General features: G+C 42.6%; 1 protein-coding gene across 1 annotated transcript; it reads left to right on the top strand.

Annotated features, from left to right (window-relative positions):
* Positions 1-4,297: 4,297 nt before the first annotated feature.
* On the top strand, positions 4,298-18,828 carry LOC310709669 (cytochrome P450 4B1-like). Its single transcript, XM_083509661.1, has 12 exons — positions 4,298-5,088; positions 6,335-6,476; positions 8,117-8,161; positions 9,648-9,775; positions 10,333-10,463; positions 10,635-10,789; positions 11,200-11,306; positions 12,351-12,541; positions 13,744-13,877; positions 15,394-15,458; positions 17,170-17,252; positions 18,565-18,828. Exons 1-12 carry the CDS (start codon positions 4,903-4,905, stop codon positions 18,731-18,733), a joined length of 1,536 nt encoding a protein of 511 aa, XP_083365787.1. The 5' UTR covers positions 4,298-4,902; the 3' UTR covers positions 18,734-18,828.
* The last annotated feature ends 2,454 nt before the right edge of the window (positions 18,829-21,282 follow it).

The raw sequence follows: 21,282 nt of genomic DNA, 5'->3' as shown, positions 1-21,282 counted from the left end.
TCCATAGCTTTAACCATTTATCCTTTAGCAGACTACCCTTCAATATGTGGGGCAGGTGATGGCGCTACTTCCCCTCTTCCATCTTCAGAACTAAACCAATGCCTAACTGCCAATACCCAGGAAGTTGTGACAAATTGCTACGAGGTAGGCGAAAACCAAGTGGCTGGTGCCAGTTTGCCAAGTGGAAAAATTCCTACCAGGCCCCTCAACAGTGACCAACCAAGGTCCATAGCAAGGTCAAAAAGAAAACCTTATAGGGCAGGAGGGTGGGAAAAAGCAGGAACAGCTGGCGGGCAGCAAAGAGGGAGATCCCGGGCCTTGTCCTGCCTTTATAGGGCAGGCTCCGCCCCTGAGCCAGCCGATTGGCCAGTTAGGGAGTGACACGGCTGGGAATCCCCGCCATCGCGTGGGGCTGCCGCATACATGGAGGGGCCGCGAAGCCCGCAACCCCACCTCCTTCTTAGCGCGGAAGTGGCTCTCTCATAAGCCACTATTGTGATTTGCTTTTCAGTTGCTTGAAGCATGGAGTGCATTCACCAAATCCTGAGAGGGCTAAGGTTATCCAGCTTCACATTTTTAGTTGATGGAGTCGGGGAGGTTTTTGCAACACTGTGGCCTAGGAGCAATCCCTAGAGCAATGTGACTAGTTAGATCTTGCTAGGAGAATGTGGTTGAAACTAAGAAACTAAGAATTTGCTGCCAAGGAGTGTGGTGGAGTCTCCTTCTTTGGAGGTCTTTAAGCAGAGGCTTGACAACCATATGTCAGGAGTGCTCTGATGGTGTTTCCTGCTTGGCAGGGGGTTGGACTCGATGGCCCTTGTGGTCTCTTCCAACTCTATGATTCTATGATTCTATGATTCTATGATTCTAAGACGGTGAGGATAAGTGTGTGTATGTGTGTGTGTGTGTGTGTGTGTGTGTGTGTGTGAGAGAGAGAGAGAGAGAGAGAGAGAGCTGCCAAATAGATACCCCCAACCCCCAACCTTTGCCACAATGCCGATTGGCTAAAGGCCAGTGGCATAACTGTGGCACCACCAGCTTGGAGCGGGGCAAGGCCCACCCACAAGCCAATTAGGGAAGAGTTTCAGGGGCTGAGCACAACTCTGTTAGGAGGATCCAACTTATCTCCAGATAGCATGGAAAGTAAACACAGTCTGGGGCCCATATACTGTAGATTTTTTGTCTGGTAATGGTGCTGAGTTCAAAAACCACTGAATCCCAAAGTTTGTTTACATACACACAATTCCACCACTGGTAGTAAGAGCCTTACATGTTGCAACCCCACCAACAAAAGGGGGGACATCCTTTTGGTATGCAAGGTTAAAAACCATTTATGTATTGTTTTAATGAATTTTCCCTAAGCAGGGCTGAAACAGAAATAAACGGTTTAGAGGATTAGATTCTAGACCACTGAAGGATCGATCCCCAAGACTCGATCAGCCTCCCATGCTAGTTGAAGGTTTTTGAAGGGGGGGATTGCAAATCTAGAAACAGAGCATAAACTGCCCCTTCTGAGAACCCTTGGGCACCAGAGGTTCAAACCCATGGATTGGGTTGAGCATCTTCTAGTGAAGATCTTCTGGGTAATGGCAGCCTGACCCAGCATCTCCAATACACATAGTTGAATGACTGCTAAATAAAAGCATTCTCCTCCTCAAATTTGTCTTCAGAAAGGTAATGTAATGGGAGATGGTGGGTCATAAAAGTAAGCTGGTTAAGGAAGATTTACAAGAAGCATTGGAAGCTGATTGCCTGGTGCTGTTTGAAGAGATTAGGAAAGATGACATGATGTCTGGCCTTCCGCATCAGAAAGGAGTAAGGAAAAATGGAGGATTTTATAAACAAATTAAGGAAGGTTTCAGCAACAGACTGGGCTGCAGCATTGCAGCTCTTAGAAGCAAATGAAGCCCTTAACATGACTTTATCTACTCAATCAGAATTGCAACTATTGCAAAAGGCAAATGAAGATCTTGAACTAAAGTGGGAGGAACATTCAAACTGGGACGGAAGAGAATTTTTTCCTCTTTGCGCAGTTCCGGAACAGGAGGAGGGAGCAGACATGATTTATTTTATAGTGGAATGGATAAAAAGTTCAAATATAAATGCATCTATTTCTCTGACTGATACAGAAAGAGCATACAGAACAGGTGGGCTATGCTCTCCATCAGCATTACCTAGAAACACAGTAATCCACTTTGAGAAATATCAAATGAAAGATGCAATCTTTAAAGCCATGCACAATTTCAGGATTCTGAAATATGGCTTGGTCACCCTAGAATTGTTTCAAGATCCAGAGACCCTCTCTCAATGGAAATCGTTCCTTATATATTGCTGCTCTAAGACAGCGGGGTTTCCTTTTAAGTTGCTGGTCCTAATAAATGGCAAATACCAGGCAGTTTTGATGAGCAACAAGTGGAGAGCATATTCAGAGATCTGAATATCCCGATTCCAGAAGCAACACTCAAAGATGGTGATGTCCCCACTTCCTGTTGTTTGGCAAACCCAAAGAGGCAAAGGCAAGATAAAAGCTTCCACACTTCAGGCCTGTAATAAAACCTGGCAAGACCAAGCAAATAAATAAATAAATAAATAAATAAATAAATAAATAAATAAATAAATAAGTACATCAGTAGTCATTATAATTTTTAAGCAAGACATTAGGCTACGTTAATGCACCCCTGGGGGTAGGGAGGGGGTGGAGCATGTGAACAAACCCCCACCTTCACTCCCAATTTTGTTTCTGGTGCACCAGGGGAGAAGGTTTTCACAGCCCTCCCAGCTCTGAGGTGTCGTGGGGCTATGCACTTCAGACTTTTTGTTTTGTTAAAGTTGTTATACTCTTTTACTTTTGTAGTGTCCTCTTCAAAGCAGTATAATGTAATGCATCTCCCCAGATTCAGCAATGAAGTATGCAAAAAGTCAAAGGACTCATGTCTCAAATGCCAGTGATATTTGATTGCCTACCCTTTGAATAGTTTTGCCCTTCTGAATCAAGGCAATATTGAAATGTTCCCTTTTCAGTAAAGCTTCAATTCTTGCTCTCTTAACTGGTGATCCTAAACTTCTGGCATTAAGTGACATTTTTTACACTCATCGGCATTATGTTATATTGCTTTGAAAAGCTGTGCACTCATTCAATTAATGCTCTTTTTTTTTACATCCTTCCAGTGTGCCTTGGATTCTGATGATAAAAGATGCATTGCATGAATTAATGTAGGGTATTATCTTCCCCTCCCTCCTATCCATATCCTTTCCCCCCTTTTGTATCAGTATGTTTGATGATGTTTGTATTTTGTCTTTATTTAAATTTTTTAAATAAAGTTTCTTTTAAAAAGAAAAAAGATCTTTGTTACCTCCCTCTAAGTGCTGCCTTTCATAAATAATTACAACTGGTCAACTACGACTGAAGGTAACAGCTTAACACTGTGATCCATTCATTGAACATAAACTTACTCAAGTTGTTGATTTCTCAGAGGTCATCAGAATCTTTGGTACTGAAAAACACGCGCTAAGTAATTTAGTCATATGTTGATGCCATTTGATCTACTTGGATACTGTTCTTTTTCAGAAAGATATAGGTATTGCTGAATATTGCTTTATTCATAAAGACTCTTTATTTCCCTATATGAACCAAGTTAGAACAGTTTGTTTGGCTGCTGCCATCACTTTTAAATGCTACTTTAATATATAAATGTTATTAACAATGAGTTGTTATATGCTCATGGTTTTTTGAAGTATTTACATGAAAGGAAGGTTAAAAATCTGTTCAATAAATACATCTTAAATTAAGACTGCAGTTTCAAAATAACTGTCCATATTTATAATATATGAGTACAAATAGCAGTTTAGAGCCAGGGTGGTATTCACATTTCCCAAAACAAAATGCAAACCAGCAAACAGGCACTTGATCGAATTTTACGATGCAGTTCTTCAATTTAAAAAGTTGTGCAGAAAATGCATATGGGTACAGAAAAGTGTATTAGCAACATGGTAAAACTGCCTGCAAAAAGTGTGTATATTACACAAAATTGCATATATAAAAATATGTGCACTAAAATGCTGATGAATTTTTGTGAGGACTTTAAAAAATAATAATAATCACAAACTGGTGCAGAAATGTGGTGAAATGGAAGTGACATTGGGAAAAAGAGAAAGTGATCGTCAACCTGTAAGTGAGACCCATTGAACTCAATGTGACTACATTTTTGAATGGACATGTCTAGGATTGTACTGCAATTTAAAACCTTTGCACACTGACCTGCCCATTTCTCCCACTGAAGTGGGAATGAACATGCACAGCGCTGGTATCAGTTGCACCAAGTATAGGGGGCAGAGGTGTCACCAGCCCCTTCAATATTCCTGAGCAGGGGGCTTAGCCCCCTCATATTGAGGTGGCAGAGGAGTCCAAACCACCGAGCCAAGTAGCAGGCTCCTCCTGAGCACGAGATAGGACAAGCATGTGATCTGCGTCATGTGTGTGCCATCACAGGTGCACGTCACACATTCCACATGTAACCTCACGCACGCGCCATGACATTGGCCCCCCAATCTTCAGCTCAAAGCAGTCAGGTATCACCTTACCAACACAGGCCATGGTATGTAAATATTCGAAGTACCAATGCTATTCCAACTCAGGATGTTTTTTTGGATTAACTAGGTGAAATGTTGTTGAATCACCTTTGTCCCTCCAAACTACGGAAGATATTTTGCTACCTTGCACAATTCCCTCTCAAACACTGGAGGGAAGCACTGGAGCGTTCTAGCCCACAGTTGTTACCCAAGAAGTGTCTCTGTGTGCATGTTAAATAGGAGGTTTCTCGTTACTTAAAGACAGTCTCTATTCATAGACATAACAAGGCAACACAAAGGCTGCTGGAAAAGGGCAGAGCCTGCTGAAGCATTATGCTTTCTCTGCTGGAAAAAATGGATACCCACTTTCTACAGGTCTTGCATCTTTTTATAGGGCTCATTATTCTTTTTGGGCTCCTGCAAATCATTAAGTTGTACCGGAGGAAGAAAGAACTTCTCAAAAACTTCAAGAGTTTCCTAGGACCTTCCAGTCACTGGCTTTATGGCCATAACAGGGAGGTAAGGAAGAAGGCTTGGAAAAGGGAGGGGGGATATTTATTTGCAGTTGAAGGGGCAGATGCAAACAAAGATTGGCTTTCTTTCTACTTGGCAGGCAGATATAGCTTTTCTCAGCCTTGAAATGGATGGGAAGCTTCACTTGGCAGAAAGAACCCCTCTCCTCCAGCACAAGTGCAAAATCACAATCTCCCTTTGCATCTGATCACACTATTGGTGAGAATTCAAGGAGAATGCCGTACTTTTCCGTGTATAAGACGGGCGCCTTATACACGGGGTGTGTGTGTGTTATATATGAGAAAATACGGTATTGGGTTAAAACACAGAATGAGAATTGTGATGGCAAATGTAAGAAGAGAGAGAGCGTGCGTGTGTCCATGTGCATAAGTAGAGTGAATAAGAGGTGACTCTTCTTACTGTCCTATTCTCCTTCTGCTTTTTCAGCAAGTCAGAACAAGATCACCTTGAAACATTTCCAGAATATTCTCCTTGAATTCTCACCAGTAGTGTGATTACAAGCTACTTATGGCTTTCCTCAGATTAACTGAAAACGTATTTCACTTGCTTTCTCTGTGCTTCTGTGTCTGATGTGTGTTTTCTTTTGCTTGTGTTTGTGCGTAGCTATCTTTTGTTTCTTCATCTTTGTATTAACAACAACAACAACCCTTCCTCACACGTAAGTTGTGCAATATAGTAGATGAACACCTTATAAAGGTGGCAGGAGGGGAAGAGAAGAAGAAGAGAAGAGTTTTGGATTTGATATCCCGCCTTTCACTCCCTTTAAGGAGCCTCAAAGTGGCTAACATTCTCCTTTCCCTTCCTCCCCCACAACAAACACTCTGTGAGGTGAGTGGGGCTGAGAGACTTCAGAGAAGTGTGACTAGCCCAAGGTCAGCCAGCAGCTGCATGTGGAGGAGCGGAGACGCGAACCTGGTTCCCCAGATTACGAGACTGCCGCTCTTAACCACTACACCACAGAGAGAGGGCAAAACCAGCACCACCCATAAGAGGCGACCATTGCAATGTCATGTTGATAAGATCTTCAGTGTACTTTCTGGGAAAATTTTGACTACTAATCTTATATGCCATGCAAGTGCCTTCTTGTAGAACTCTCTTCAGAAACAAAGTGAAAGATACATTTTCATTCACTGAATGAATGATTCTCCGGGATGGGTTCTCAGCCATAACATCTACACACCCAGGACATGATTTAATAAACATTTTATATGGTTACTTTCTGTCATTGCAGACCCATCGAGGACAGGAACTGAAGAAAAGTTTGGAATGGGCAGAAAAATATCCTTATGCCTACCCTAGATGGTTTGGTGGCTTCATGGCTGTTTTAGTAGTTAACCATCCAGATTATGCAAAAACTGTGTTTGGTCATGGAGGTAAGCTTACACACAGCTGCAAATTTCCCCTTACAGATGCCCCCAAAGCACAAATCCCGACTGCCACAGCCCACAGCTGCCTCATGCCCCATTCTCCCCATGGGACCCTCAAGGGAAGCTTCCTGCTTTTCTTGAGGAGGAGCATTTTTCCAGAAGTAAATAGGCAGGACAAATAGCAGAGGCTAGGCTACCATATGCAAATAGCAGCTACACTCTTAACACTTCACAGTGAACTGGGCACAATATATTTATTTCTAAATTGTACACTGATGCCTATTTCACACGAAGCTGTTTGTTTATAAAGACTGGCTCTTAGACTTTAAGGCAGTGTGTCAGGCGGCAGAGGAAGCAACTCCCACTGCAGGTTGCTAGGAACAGATAAGACAAGGAAAAGTTCTTAAAATCTGCTTTTTTATTCAATATTTACAGCCTCTTGGAATAATGGCATTGTCCCGAGTGACTCTCCACCCCCTTTTTCTCCCACTTACTCATTCGTCATCATCTCCCCTATGGGTGGCGCTGAGGGCCCTTTGTTTCTGAGCCCTGTGCTCTCCTTCTTTCACTGCTTGCCGGTTTCTGGGAGGGAGGGGTCTGGAATGCTTTCTAAAGACACAGTGTCTGTCAGCTGCCACCCCTATGGTGCTTCTTCTTCCTCCTCTTCCATTATTTCTCAGCTTTCCCCCTCATCTGCCTCTGAGCTGTGACCTCCGTCAAACCCCTGTTGTAATTCTGAACTGTCTTCTTCTTCTCTGGAAGGGTCAGGCTCCACCATTCCTCCTCTGCCCAGTCCCCGACACAGTGGTTGCGGGGGGGGGGGGCACTTTCAGCCTGGAGGCCATATTTCCTTGTGGGTAAACTTCTGAACACCAGGTGCCAGGAATGGAGATGGGGCCATGTGCAAAAGTAGATGCAGCAGCGAATGTAAAATTCCCCTATTGTAAAATAGACTACATTCTGCACCCCCCTTCTATTCTCCATCCAGACATGTAAGAGGCAAAAATACTGCAATGCAGGATCAGTGAGGAGCGTAACCTGGTGAAAGGGGTTGAGGCCTGGGGAGACTGAGATGCCATAAGGGCCCAGCCTGATGTTTCCACCCCTGTTTTAAGGTTTCAGTTGTGTTTCCTTTGTGGTCACATTCACTTTTTAGTCCCATAGGTCATGTCCTGAAACGGCTGGGCTGGATTTGCGCCACAGCACCTTTCCCTTAATGATTATTCTTTTTGCAGCTCTGGATTTTGCCGGTCATCATGATTCAGCATGATTCAGCTATAGAGAGGCCAAAGTCCAAGCTAACTAATAACAAGCTACTACTAGTGCTTGTGTCGGTGATGTAATACCAGCCTAGAGATATGAGAGCATGAGGTGCCTTTCAAGCTGGATTTGGCAAGGAGCACAATCTTAAAGAAATAAACAGCACCCTTGTCAGTTTTGTACAGGTTCATCAGTACCTCTTTGAAAACCAAATGCCGTCTCAAAACAGATTGGTCTGCTTAAAATTTAAAAATAGACAAAGTTTGGAATATTCACTATAGTTTACCTTTGATTTCATCCTGTTTTTGTTTTTGTCTTGCTTTGAGCAATGAGTGTGTATAGGATTGCAACCTCAAAACAATATTTTCTGTTATATATTTTTTCAGATCCCAAGGCTATGACGACCTATAAGTTCTTCCTCCCTTGGATTGGTAGGTAAAATGATAATTCATCATATATATATATATATATATATATATATATATATATATATATATATAAAATCTACGAAAGCATATATATATATATATGAGAGAGAGCGCGCGCTTGGCTATCTGCATCTTGGGTATCTTGTTTCCTGAACCTCAGTCATCCCACATATCTGATGATCTCAGTTCAACCTGTCACCTGAAGTTGCTTCACATCAGTATAAGCAAAGGCAAAGAGCATTTATCCCATTTATCCCAGGTTTTGCTTTTAAGTGTGTCTCACACAGGATATGTAGTTAAATAAAGGATGATGTTTTGCTCTTCTTTTTGTATAAAGAACAATCCTGTGCCTAAATATTTCAGTCTAAAGCTTGCTTTATTGAATCAAGGTCAAGACCCACTATCCATAGTGCTTGTTCTTTTTATGCAGTTCCATGCAGAATTTCATTCAGAACCTTTTACCTTCCTTTTTTTTTTTTAACTGAATGGTAAGGTAGAGATTTTAAACAAATTGAACAAATCAGATGTGCGACTTGGAGGGTTCTCCTGTCCAAAATGAGCATTTTAAAGTGCTGTTGCTTTCTATGGAAGCATTTATCACATGGTTAATTCTCTTTTGTTAAATCAGTGAGACTTAGAAGTGCTTGACAGGATCCTGTCTCTGGGCTTTCAGTCCTCATTAAGGTTGCATTCCTAGCTAGTCTTACCTAGGAGTAAGTTCCACTTATTTTGGACTTATTTTTGAGTAGACATGGTTCATTCTTAGTCCTGTCAGAGAGGTATAAAAATGTACAGAATGAGTCTCTGATTCAGGAAATATGGCTCTATTCACTCCATACCTGCCAATATTCCTGCCAGTATTCCCATTCTCAAAAAGCTATATGGCTCCTGAAATGGAATCTCTGTATATCCCCACCCACCCAAACCCTTCCCACAAAAAACCTTTCAGATTATGTAAACAGGTATTTTTGACTTGCAGAAACTGACATAAGAATAGTGCTGGTTTCTCCTTCTGCTTCTAGAGTAGTCCTTTTTGGAAAACCTGGTTGGACTCCCATCAGCCCCAGCCAGCATGTCCAACAGTCAGTATTGGCTGGCATTAGAGCAATATTTGGATGACCACAGATTCCCTACTCACAGGTTCCCTACCTATTGATATTTCCAGCACGTTGTCATTGCAAAGTCCTTCCCCAGTGGCCTCCTTCCCACTGCAATCCTCTCTGAATATGTACATGGATAGCTCAGTTGGCTAGAGCACGGTGCTGATAACGCCAAGGTCACAAGTTTGACCCCCATTTGGGACAGCTGCATATTCCTGCAATGCAGGAAGTTGGACTAGATGATCCTCAGGGTCCCTTCCAGCTGTACAATTCCATGTCTATAAACAGATGATTTTATTAGGAAAACTCGCATCCCAGAAATCCTGAGCTCTCTTTGGATCAACAGTCCTGCAATGTTCTGAATGGCATCTTGTTCTTTGTGCCCACAGGAAAAGGACTTCTGCTCCTGGATGGACCAAAGTGGTTTCAGCACCGCCGACTGTTAACTCCAGGGTTCCACTATGATATTTTGAAACCTTACGTAGCACTGATTGCAGATTCAACCAAAGTGATGCTAGTAAGTAGGATGGCTGATGCTGCTAAGGTGCTTGAGATGCTGGTAAAATGTTGATGATACTAATGGGATAGTTACCTCTCTCACAGTTGGGATTGGTCATAGTTCAGTGTAAGATGGAATAAGCGGCAGGTAAATGTTATGGTCTAATACTGGAATGCCCTGAACTTGAATGGCAAAATACTAACTGGCGATTTCTATATGCAGTGAGTGGGCTCATCCAATCCACTCTTATCCCTTCAAAACAGAGAGGGCAAGTTCACATTATCCACTGATGGTTAGCAAGGATAAATGTTATGGACACGTCATAAGTTAGGCCCTGTCTGCACTATACATTTAAAGCAGAATCAAAGTACTTTAAACAGTCATGGTTTCCCTCACATAAACTTGGGAAGTGGCGTTTCTTAAGGCTGCATAAATGTATAGTCCAGATGGAGTCTGCACTATAGAACTGTTCATATGATAAGAAAACTCTGATATTTGACCTGTGAAAGCCATTCAATAAAATGCTGTTCAGGATCTGGGAAGTTAACTCTCCTTATCTTTGCTTTCTGTTCTAGGATAAATGGGAGAAGATGATTGACAAGGATGCCACAAAATCACTGGAGATGTTTGAACATGTCAGTCTGATGACTCTGGAAAGCATCATGAAATGTGCCTTCAGTTACCAGAGCAAAGGGCAGACTCACAGGTTTGTGTCTTGTTTTATTTTTAATTCCACCCCCCCTATAAAGCTAGCCTATACAGTAGATTTTTTTTTTACGATGCCCATTTCCATTTAAACTGAAGGTGTTTTCACAAAACTGCACAAGCAGCAACAGCAGCAGCAGCAACAACAACAACTGTCTGCTTTTTCTTTCAGAGAGTTGGATTCTTACATAAAAGCAGTTTATGACCTGACCTATTTGATGTCACAGAGAGTCCGTACCTTGTTGTATCGGATTGATTTCATTTATAGATACACACCAGCTGGGCGCAGTTTCCTGGAAGCCTGTAGAGTGGCACACCAACATACAGGTAATACCCCACCATCAGTTTCCTCCTTCATTTACAAGAGAACTAGCTAATGACAATTTGAGAGATATACTTTCCTCTAGCCCTTTGAGAAGAGTCACCATGGCTGCCTGGAGACAAAACACTCACTTGCAGAGGCAGATGAACTTGACAGCAGCAAGACAAAGGAACAGTATCAGAAGGTTCTGGGGTTGGTAGTGAGCAAGGTGGGTGGGGCAAGGAGCCTTGGGACATGCCAGCTGTTGATAGAGGCCCTGAATCACTCCGTATTTGTCCAGTGACTTCTGACATGTATGGAGTCTATCATACCCACCCAGTGTTTACTTCATCTGATTGTTGGGAACTTGGGGCTGTATTGCCTTTGCAGAAGTGTAAAGTCTCAGAGACTTAATTCCTTAACATTTGTCACACAGACAAAGTCATAGAAGAAAGAAAGAAATCTTTTAGGAAGGAGGGAGAACTTGAAAAAATCAAACAAAAACGGTACTTGGATTTTCTGGATATTCTTCTTTGTGCCAAGGTAAGAAACTTCAAAATGGCAATGCAATGGACAGTTTTTGCTATGTGGCATCAGTAGACACATGAATAACACTGACACTAACTATCCTGCAATAGAACATGAAGCATGACATCCAACCGAATAACAAAAGTATGTTTAGAGATAATATTGAGAGCTAAAATTTAGAAACATTTAGCTGCTAACCAGCTCTAGAAGTAACTACATTGGCTTCCTTGTCTTCTACACTGGCTTTCTGGTCCTCCCTGTTCCCTTATAATCCTTGATGATGTATTAGTTTGAAGTAGGGATGCATCTGAAACTGCACCAATCACATAGGAATCTTCCAGACTGGCTGTTTACTGCAGCATTCCTCAACTTTTGGTTTCCAAATGTTGTTAGCCTACAGCTCCTACCCCTCCAAGTTTGCTTAGCCATTGTTTGGGGATGATGGGAGTTGTAGACAGGCAACATCTCTGGGGAGCCAAGGCTGAAGAAAATTGATTTATTGAGCCTTCATGCTGATATGTTCACAGACAAAAAATAAAATAAAATAAAAGCTCTGTTATCCAGTGTTATCTGTTTAATGGGCATTCATCCTGATAGGTTCATGTGGACGCTATACATCATTGCCTCCTAGTCAGGCTTTTGCAGTTTGAAACATTGAACCATTAAATTGTAGAGTTGGAAGAGACCCTGAGGATCATCTAGTCCAACCCCCTGAAATGAAGGAATATGCAGCTGTCCCATATGAGTGACAGGCTAGTTTCACCAGAAAGTGCAGAATAACTAGATTTTATATGAATAAAATTTTCCAACTGGAAGCACATGGAAAGAGTGTGGGGTATCTCAACTCTAGCAGCAAAAAGCATATGTAGGTGAAGAGCGATGAAGCCTTCCATCATCTGTGAATATTATACTCCTGATGAAGAAATAATCAAGTAAACGAGTAACAGGGTTCTTTTCTTTTTTTAAAAAAAGTTTCTTAAGTCCTATAACCATGGTAATCTTTTAAATCTCTAACCATTTCTAACTCATCAAATAGCTAATCTCCTTTTTTTCCTTCAGGATGAAAATGGTGTTGGGTTATCTGATGAAGATCTGCGTGCTGAAGTGGACACTTTCATGTTTGAAGGCCACGATACCACAGCCAGTGGGATCTCCTGGCTATTATATGCGATGGCCCAGAACCCAGAACACCAGCAAAGGTGCAGGGAGGAGATAAAGGACACTCTGGGAGATCGAGACACAATTCAGTGGTGAGACCTCTAACTCTGCTTTTTCTATACTTGTATGGCCAGTTTGGCGGGGAAGGATAATTGCTTTCTCATTCTAGAATCAGAAGATCAGTTTAATAGGCCAATCACAGAGAGTCCTTTATCATTTCCCTTTTGCTCCTTTCTCTCCGATAAACACTTAGACCCCCCAAGTTCTAAGTATGTTTACTTTCAAAAGATACAGGTGGGAGTTAGTAATTGTTGAGTTTTTCCATATTATTATTTTTTGTCTATTTATGTACTTAGGTATTTATTTTTATATCCCGCTCTTCCTCCCATTATTACGTGATGAGTCTGCTGGGATCTTGATTGCCCTTCTGTTTATATGCTTCCAGCTTTGATATGTAATGAAAAGCTTCCTTTCTGGGGGGGGAAACTTGACTCATATAATTAGAATGCTGATAAAATCATAACATCTACAGTGGTACCTCAGGTTACAGACATTTCAGGTTACAGACTCCGCTAACCCAGAAATAGTACCTCGGGTTAAGAACTTTGCTTCAGGATAAGAACAGAAATCACGCAGTGGTGGCAGTGGGAGACCCCATTAGCTAAAGTGGTACCTCAGGTTAAGAATTGTTTCGGGTTAAGAACAGACCCCCGGAATGAAGTTCTTAACCAGAGGTACCACTGTACTGAAATGAGTGGGACAAGTACGTCATAACTAATTTAGTGCATTGGTTTCAAAGGAACTAAAGCATCATTATCCAGGTGCCCTTCAGATATTTTGGACTACAACCATGCTAACTGGGGCTAGAGTTGTAGTTCAAGACATCTGGAAGGCACCACGTTGGTGAACGCTAGACTCAAGTATGACTAACTGACTTTGGATCCAACTCACCATTTCCACATCTAGAGACCTGTTTAGACAATCAGTATCTGCTGGTACTGCAGTGGCAAGGGAAAGTCAAGCCCATGATTCCTCACCATTTCTCTCATCTGTTCAGTACACCTAGGTACCAAATATCTGAACAGGGCTTAGGTCTTCTAGCCATCAACTCTATTAGAGCAGTGTTGTCACTGGAGATTTGTGATAGAGAGAGAACGAGAACCAAGGTGTATAACACTGTGATATATTTCACACCCTTGCTACCTTATTTGACCGGTTGCACAGCTGCTGAAAGATCCTATCATATTAGTTGGAAATGTTGTTGCTCAAATGTGGTTTCATCTGAATTTTTCAGGGATGACCTGGGGAAGATTCCTTACACCACCATGTGTATTAAGGAGAGTCTCCGTCTTTACCCTCCAGTGCCTGGCATCTCCCGGCAGCTTAGTAAACCCATAACTTTTTGTGATGGACGCAGCTTACCTGAAGGTTAGTTCAGATTGGCCCTTTTCTGTTGCCCATAGTCTACCTTAGATTGAATAAAACATTTGGCACAAGGCTCTTTCAGCTTTCTCCTGTTGAAATCAAGGAGACTTAAAAATGTTGCATTGTGTTCTTTGTAAACTGACTCAAAGTCAAAATTTGATGGTGAACTTCAGGTGTCAAAACCACATTCTAGATTACAGTAATGCTATGAAATTTTCATTTACAATGGAAGGTATTATTTGCAAACCAAAACAGAAAGGTTTGGAATATGTGCATTTGACCATTGTTTGCCCATTCAGAACTTACTGCAATGTCTCTTTCTAAATCAGCGTGGTGAACCTCTGGCCGGCAGACTGAATTAGGGTTATAAGATCCCAATTTGTCAGCGAGTCCACCTTTGCCAGCTTGCAGCTATGGCTTGAATTCAAACCACACCTGCAAACTGGCTGCTGATCAGCAGTTACTGCAAGCCCATTTGAACTTTGACAGATGGGTGCCGGCTGGATCCAGTCTGCCCTAACCCTGTTATAAATAAAACCACTCTACTAGCTTCCTCCTGTCACCTGTATATCTTCACAGAGAATATACACAGTGCAGTTTTGAAATTAGTTTTGAAATTAGTCGTTAAAATCTCTCTGTTTTGAAATGTTCAGTCCACTATCTTGATTCAAAATTGCATCAAATTACATCTAAGCAAAAACCAAAACCTGCTCCTTTCCATGGCACCCAAAATTTGGTTACTATATCTTAAGAGGCTCCATATGCAAAGTGAACGAACAACTTCCCAAAATATATAGATAACTTTCAGAACTCATGCCTGAGCTAGTTTTCCCCTCTTCCCTCTCCACCCCCCTTTCCTCTCATTTCATGAATTTATGAGGGCAGGTCTATGGATTTTTGTAAACTTTGGGAGCCTTTTCAATTAATGAACAAGGTAAAAATGCTTTAAATAACTAACACAGAAATGAATGCAACATTGACCCCATTTACTAATAGAAAGCAGCTTCAGAAAGTGCTCCTGTGAAGTGAAGTGAAGGCTACAATGGGAGGGTGCGCTTAAAACTTTTCCTGCCGCCATCTCTTGACTCTGAATTGCCCTCCCAAAATTTCTCCTCAGGTTTCCAAATATCAGGCTTGTTTGAGTAGAGTGCAATTTGGAGCAAAGAAGTGGCAAGACAGGAACATGTTAAGCATATGTGTTGCAGCTTTATATTTGCAGCCTTTACTTGGTGTGGCTTTTTTTTGCAGGGGAACTATGGTTATTGGTGTGTTGTGTAATCTCTAATTGTGTACAATGTTTATGTGGGCCCTCTCAGAGGTGTGACTAATATGTTCCATCAATTTGAGTAGGACATACATGCAAATCCATTTAGCTGGATCAGAACCATCAGGTCCTTCTGCCCCCAACATTGCTTCTTTGTCTTCCTTCTCTGAGTTGAAATGCTAGCTCTGAGATAGTTCTTCGGTAATGGCAGTGCTTGGATATTGAAATTAATAATGTTAACACTTTATGTTACAGGTTCCCTGGTGGCAATTAATATTTATTGTATCCACCGAAACCCTAGTGTATGGCAAGACCCAGAGGTAATAATTTGTTGTTATAGATAAAGGCATGTGACAACATCTGCAACTAGTTAACTAGTTTCAGAGCTGGAATACATAACTGGTGGATTTTAGCCAAACTGCATTTTTAAAAATAAAGGTGAAGTGATTGCATGGCACAGCAATTAGATAATCTCAGCTCTGAGGATGTTGCCCTTTGAGTCATACTAAGAGCTCATGCAGACTTTCTTTTGTGCCACTTTCCAGGCACAGGTCAGGGCTATAAAGCTCCATGTCTGTGTATGTGGTTTTTTGTCCTGGCGCTTTCCCTGGGAAAACCCATGTTTTACTGCTGAATTGAAGCAAATGGCAATCTGTGGGGAACCTGACTACCATTTCCTCAATTAAAATGGTACAATGTGGGCTTTCTTAGGGAAAGTGCCAGGACAAAACACAAAATAAAACAAAACAAAACATCTACTCAGATACGGAGCTTGAATGCCCAGACCTATGCCTAGAAACATGGCACAAAAGGATGTCTGGATGAGTACTAGTTGCTGGACAGCAACGGTGAGAGAGGGCTGTTGCCTTCAAAACCTGCCTGTAGGCTTCTCAAAGGCATCTAGTTGGCTACTCTGCAAAGCAGGATGCCGGATCTTTGGTCTGATCCAGCAGGCCTTTTATGTTTTGAAAGCAGAACTCTAGCATGAATAAGGGAACAATTTGTAATCATGTTCCCCCCTTGCCATTTTCTGCTAAAAAGAATCACTCCTAAATGCATTTTGACTGTTGGTGTGAAATTGTGTGCAAAATATGTGTACATAATGATAATGCAGATAAATTTTCAAGAGGACTCTTTTGTGTTAATGGTGTGCAAATGTGGAGAACTAAACTTAAAATTGGGAAACCGAGGGAAATGGTAATGGACAGATTCGTTCATGCCTTCTCTTACCCACACAAAATGTGGGGAGAATGGATGACAAGCAGGCAGAATCTCCTGACGCTGCCCTGTTGCTTGCCACCAGAGGCAGATTTAGGGCTGTGTGGGCGGTGTGCATACACTAGGCACGGAGCTTAGGGGGCGCCCTCTCAAAGCCTGGTATGTGAGGTGCTGGGCTTTGGGAAAGATGCATGAGACTCTTAAAGGGCCCTAGAGCCCCCAAACCTCCTTCTCGAAGTCAGACACCTCCTTATCTGCCTTTGGGAAGGCAGCACGAAGGCAGGGCACCAAATGTTGGCCTTGCACAGGGACCATAGTAGCCAGGTCTGACACAATTGCCAAAATGTTGCTGTTGTTACTGTTGCCAAAATGTGGGGTGACCAGATGGGCATGCCACTGCTACCATCACCATGCTCTTCCTCTGCCACCACTGCACAACTCTACTTCCTGCTCACCTGCCAAGCCAATTGGGAGAACTGGAGGAGGTGGGTCAAAACGACAAGGAAAGGTGCAAGTTGGCACAGGATGGTGCCCTTCTACCTTCTTTCCACTTCCACTCTTCCTTTCCAGCTCCCTCAGCAGTAGTGACAGCAGTGGGTGGCCTGGAAATTGGGCCATTGGCCCAGAGACATGAAGATTGGATATTGGTGCATCCAAACCTACAGTCGAAATTCTGGCAACCTTATAGGAAGCATTTTAAACATATATGTCTTAAGACTGGGCCCAAGATAATATAAAAGCTTCCAGACTCTGAAGCAAGACTATCAATTGCTAGAGATGCTAATAAAAAACACCTGCCTTCTTTTCCTCCAGGTGTTTGACCCCACTAGGTTCTCATCTGAAAAGTCATCTCAGAGGCATTCTCATGCTTTTGTGCCTTTTGCAGCTGGACCAAGGTGAGGATATAGACAGTTCAGTGTCACGGTCTGATTTACTCTCTGCTTAATTAGGCAGCAAGCAGACACTTTCGGTGTTTTAAACAGTTTATGATGTATGGTAATTGCTCTCCAAGCCGTTCACAGTGACTGACTGTCATTAACACATTGAGGCATCTGAACTATGTCCTCGCTTCCAACAGCATATCCTTCAGGAGCCCCCTCCCTCCCTTCTCTTTGATTGACACCTCTCTTTAACCCTCGTGAACCTATGAGCACGAGCAGATTCATACTGATATACTGCCCCTTCCTCTGATGTATTTTCCTCCTTCTCAGTTGCTACCTGATACTCCTTATCAACGTCTGGGCTTTCTGCCAGCCCTGGTTCACTGTCATGAGAAATTGTCTCTTCCTCTCTGACATGGGAAGCCAAGGAGGATTGAGGGGGGCTGGATTCAAACTGCTGTGGAAGAATGAGAGGTTCCTTGCTGCCTCTCTGAAGATCCCTGTCTCTGCAGATCTCCTCTTCTTCCTCCCCATTGTCACTCTGGGGCGCCATGTCTCTGACATTCAGGCCAGATGAGTGAGAGGTTGCTGATGAGCAATAGGGAGGAGAGAAAGAAGCTTGTCTATGGAGTCTGGTGGAGAATCTGTTGCTGGGCTAGAAGTTCCGTTGCCCCTGACCACTGGTCATACTGCTTGAAGGAAGCTGGAGTCTAACAACATCTGTAGGGCCACAGGTTCCCCACCAATGACCTAGAACCTATTTGCAGGTGGCTACAAAAAGATTACATTAATTGTCACATTTGAGTGATGTATTGCTACAGGAAGTAAAAAAAATAGCAGGGGCTTGGAAAGGGGCATGTATTTCTGTCCCACCCCTTCTGCTGGCTGGAGGCAATGTCCTCAAGAGGCCTGACTTGCTTTTTGGGAGAAACCAAAGCTATGATAATGGAGAGCCTATTGGGTTGTGGGTTGTGAGTGCTGTGAACCTTCCGCTACTGTAAAAAACAAAACAAAATAACACCTCACATTGCAGAAGTGCCATAGGTGTCCTGTGACCTTCATTCCAAGGAAACCAATCCTGGAGCAGATTCAGGAACCCCTGAAACCTTTCAACACACTCAGGGATTGGGGGAAGCATTCCAGCATGGATCAAGGTCCAAGGCTCCGAGAGGATTTGGGTTTCCTTGTTAATGGTTGGGAACCTATCCAGGCTGAAAGTTGGAATGAAAGTATTTTGACAGGCAGAGTCAGCATTTTCAGGTAAAGCTCCTGCATTATGATTAACTGCTTCTTAATAGATTTTCCTGACTTTTCTCTCTTTCCCCAGGAATTGCATTGGGCAGCAGTTTGCCATGAACGAGATGAAAGTGGCCCTTGCCCAAATCCTACTCCGGTTTGAAATCTTGCCAGATCCAGCAAAGCCTCCTGTTCCAATCCCCCAGGTTGTCTTAAAATCTCAAAATGGGATACACCTGTTGCTAAAGAAACTCAGCTGATAGCATATACAATTGTAGGGTTGGACAGGACCATGGGTCATCTGATCTAACCCTCTGCAATGCAGTAATTAATAAAATGACATATTTAAAGGCAAGCTGTGAATCATTTGAAACTTCTCTCAAAGAGGTGGGGGGGTCTGATGGAGCATATTAGGAGAGTTAATGAAGTAAACGCTCAGTTACAAAGAAGGAGCCCTGGGGTCGGCCATGCCTCCATCCTCTGTCTCCAAAAACCCATCACCAGGACTACCTCCCAGTTCAAGAGGGCACCACTGGTACTGTGCCACTTCCAGGGGCATCAGACAGGTTCCCTGCCCCTCCAGAGTGTCTTCAGAACAGAGCTTTGACCCACCTAGACAGGAGTGAGTGGCATGGCTGTGCTGGGCTTCGTTGGGAAGAAGGGCGGGATATAAATTCAAAAAAATAAATGGAATAAATAAATGCAGTTGAGCTGGCCTGCTGGCTAACACTCACAGATCATATCTAGTTTGGATCTTAGTCAACAAAGTAACTGGCCATGCCTGAATACAGGAACACTGAGATATTGTAGCTAAACATGCTGAGTAAGGCTTAATGATTATCCTAATCACTTCCATTACTCCAGAGCTATTTCAAACATGCCAGAAGGACACATGGCACATGCCTCATCTATTTGTGCCAAGGAGTGGTCAGCACAGCAGGGCAGTGCCACAAAGCCACCCTCACAACATACGTTGTGCTGCTACTTATGGGGCAGGGTTATGGCAAGGTTGCGAGTGTGCATTGTGGTGGGAGCAACAGATTAGCTCTGCCAATGTGGCTGCACAGTGCCAACCATGGTGCCTTTCTGCCCTGCCCAGGCACCATTCCAGTAAAGCATGCTATTTTTCTGGAAAAAGAGGTGCCAGAACTCACCATGAACACCTCCCTTGTTTGCTTATAATGGCAATGGCACCCGCAAGAGAAGTGCTGGAACAGAGTTCTGGTGAGTTCCAGCTGAAAAAAGCCCTGCCACTAAGTGGCAGCAATACCAGCGTTGAGATTGGCAGCCCCATGGCATTGCTCTATTCTATCAGCTGCTCCTGCAAATTTTGTAAAATATGCAGCAATTTATGTAAAATGAACCATGGAAAGAAAAGGGAAGTCACCGATATCTTAAGGATGTAAAACGAGTATCTTAAATTGCAAAACAGAAAACCTAATAGAAATTATATACAGAATGGTAAAAAGAAAAAGAAAGAAAAGGAATGAAAAGTAAAAAACCCACATGGAGGCTATGCCAGCAATGATAGCTCCACCCTGCCATTCTCGCCTTCAGCTAAATTCTTTTCATTCAGGTAATTTACCTCTGCATGCATACTTTATTCATCATTGCCAAATACAGCAGGCAACTGGATTTACCCCTGCAAACATGCCCTGACAAATACGTCTCAAGTTGTTCAATCAACAAAGAAGCAAAGCACTTTATGGACATAAAGTTTTCCAGTTTCATAGTGATTGCCCTACACTTTATTCACAACTGAATGGTGACTGGTAACACAACATTCAATCTATTTTCAGTTCCTTATTGAGAAACGCAGTTTTACAAAGAGACCCCCAACATCTCACTAGTTAAGTCAGAGAATCCCTTACCATGTGGACATGGCCATATAGTCAGTGGCTGGGGGGTCCTGGGAAACTCCTAAAACCCTTGATCAGTTTCTGCCTTGTTTGAAATAGCTGGATGGATTTCAGAGCGATGCAGGTGAAGATCAACGCCATAGTCCAATAGAAAAACCGAGAGGGACTCGCCGGTAGCCCATAAGGCATTGATTACAATTTCCATTGCCAGCTGCTTGCTTTGCTCCAGCATCTAGAATAAGTCCTGAAAACTTTCTAGCTTGCTTGGCTTTGCTCTGTGTGCTGTGTGAAAATATCAGATCAAATCCAGGTACTGCAGGAATCTGAGAACTGCTTAAACCTCCACCCACCCACTCTAATTAGTTCCACCTGCTGGGCGCTGAATCTTCCCCTTTCCCCCACTTCAGAGCTGGATCCAGATCACTGTTACTGGGAAATGTTTTAATTAACTGCATGCATCCCATCAGAAACTGAAGTCTTTATACCAGTGGCCTCAAATTCCCCAATAGGGATAGGGGACATATTTGATTCACTTTCCATTTAAATAAAAAATGACAAAATTCACAGCCTCTGAAACAATACAAGAACCGAAACAGACATTCTTTGAAATTTGCCCTTTTCCAAATTTTACTGCGTAATTCTTCAGAATACACTGAGGCAAAGTGTGCATTAAAAAATGCATGTATTAGTGAATATAGCATACAACAATATATTTTATTTACGGACATTGCTTTGCAAAAATGTGCACATTAGGCAAAATTGCATACTTTTGTATCCTAGGAAAAATGGCACTAAAATGATGGATTTTCATGAGGACAGAGTGCCAAGCTTCAACATTCTTCCACCTTGGGTCCACAGATGATGTTTGCCCACAACTGTTGATGTGAGATCAGCAACAAGGAGAAAGTCCAAAAGATCAGGCTTTCCCCCATACAATCCTTGGAACACAA

The sequence above is a fragment of the Podarcis liolepis genome, assembly GCF_965112155.1.
Source record: "Podarcis liolepis genome assembly, chromosome: 6".
In the NCBI taxonomy this organism is placed as follows: Eukaryota; Metazoa; Chordata; class Lepidosauria; order Squamata; family Lacertidae; genus Podarcis; species Podarcis liolepis.
This window is presented reverse-complemented; position numbering and strand designations above follow the sequence as displayed.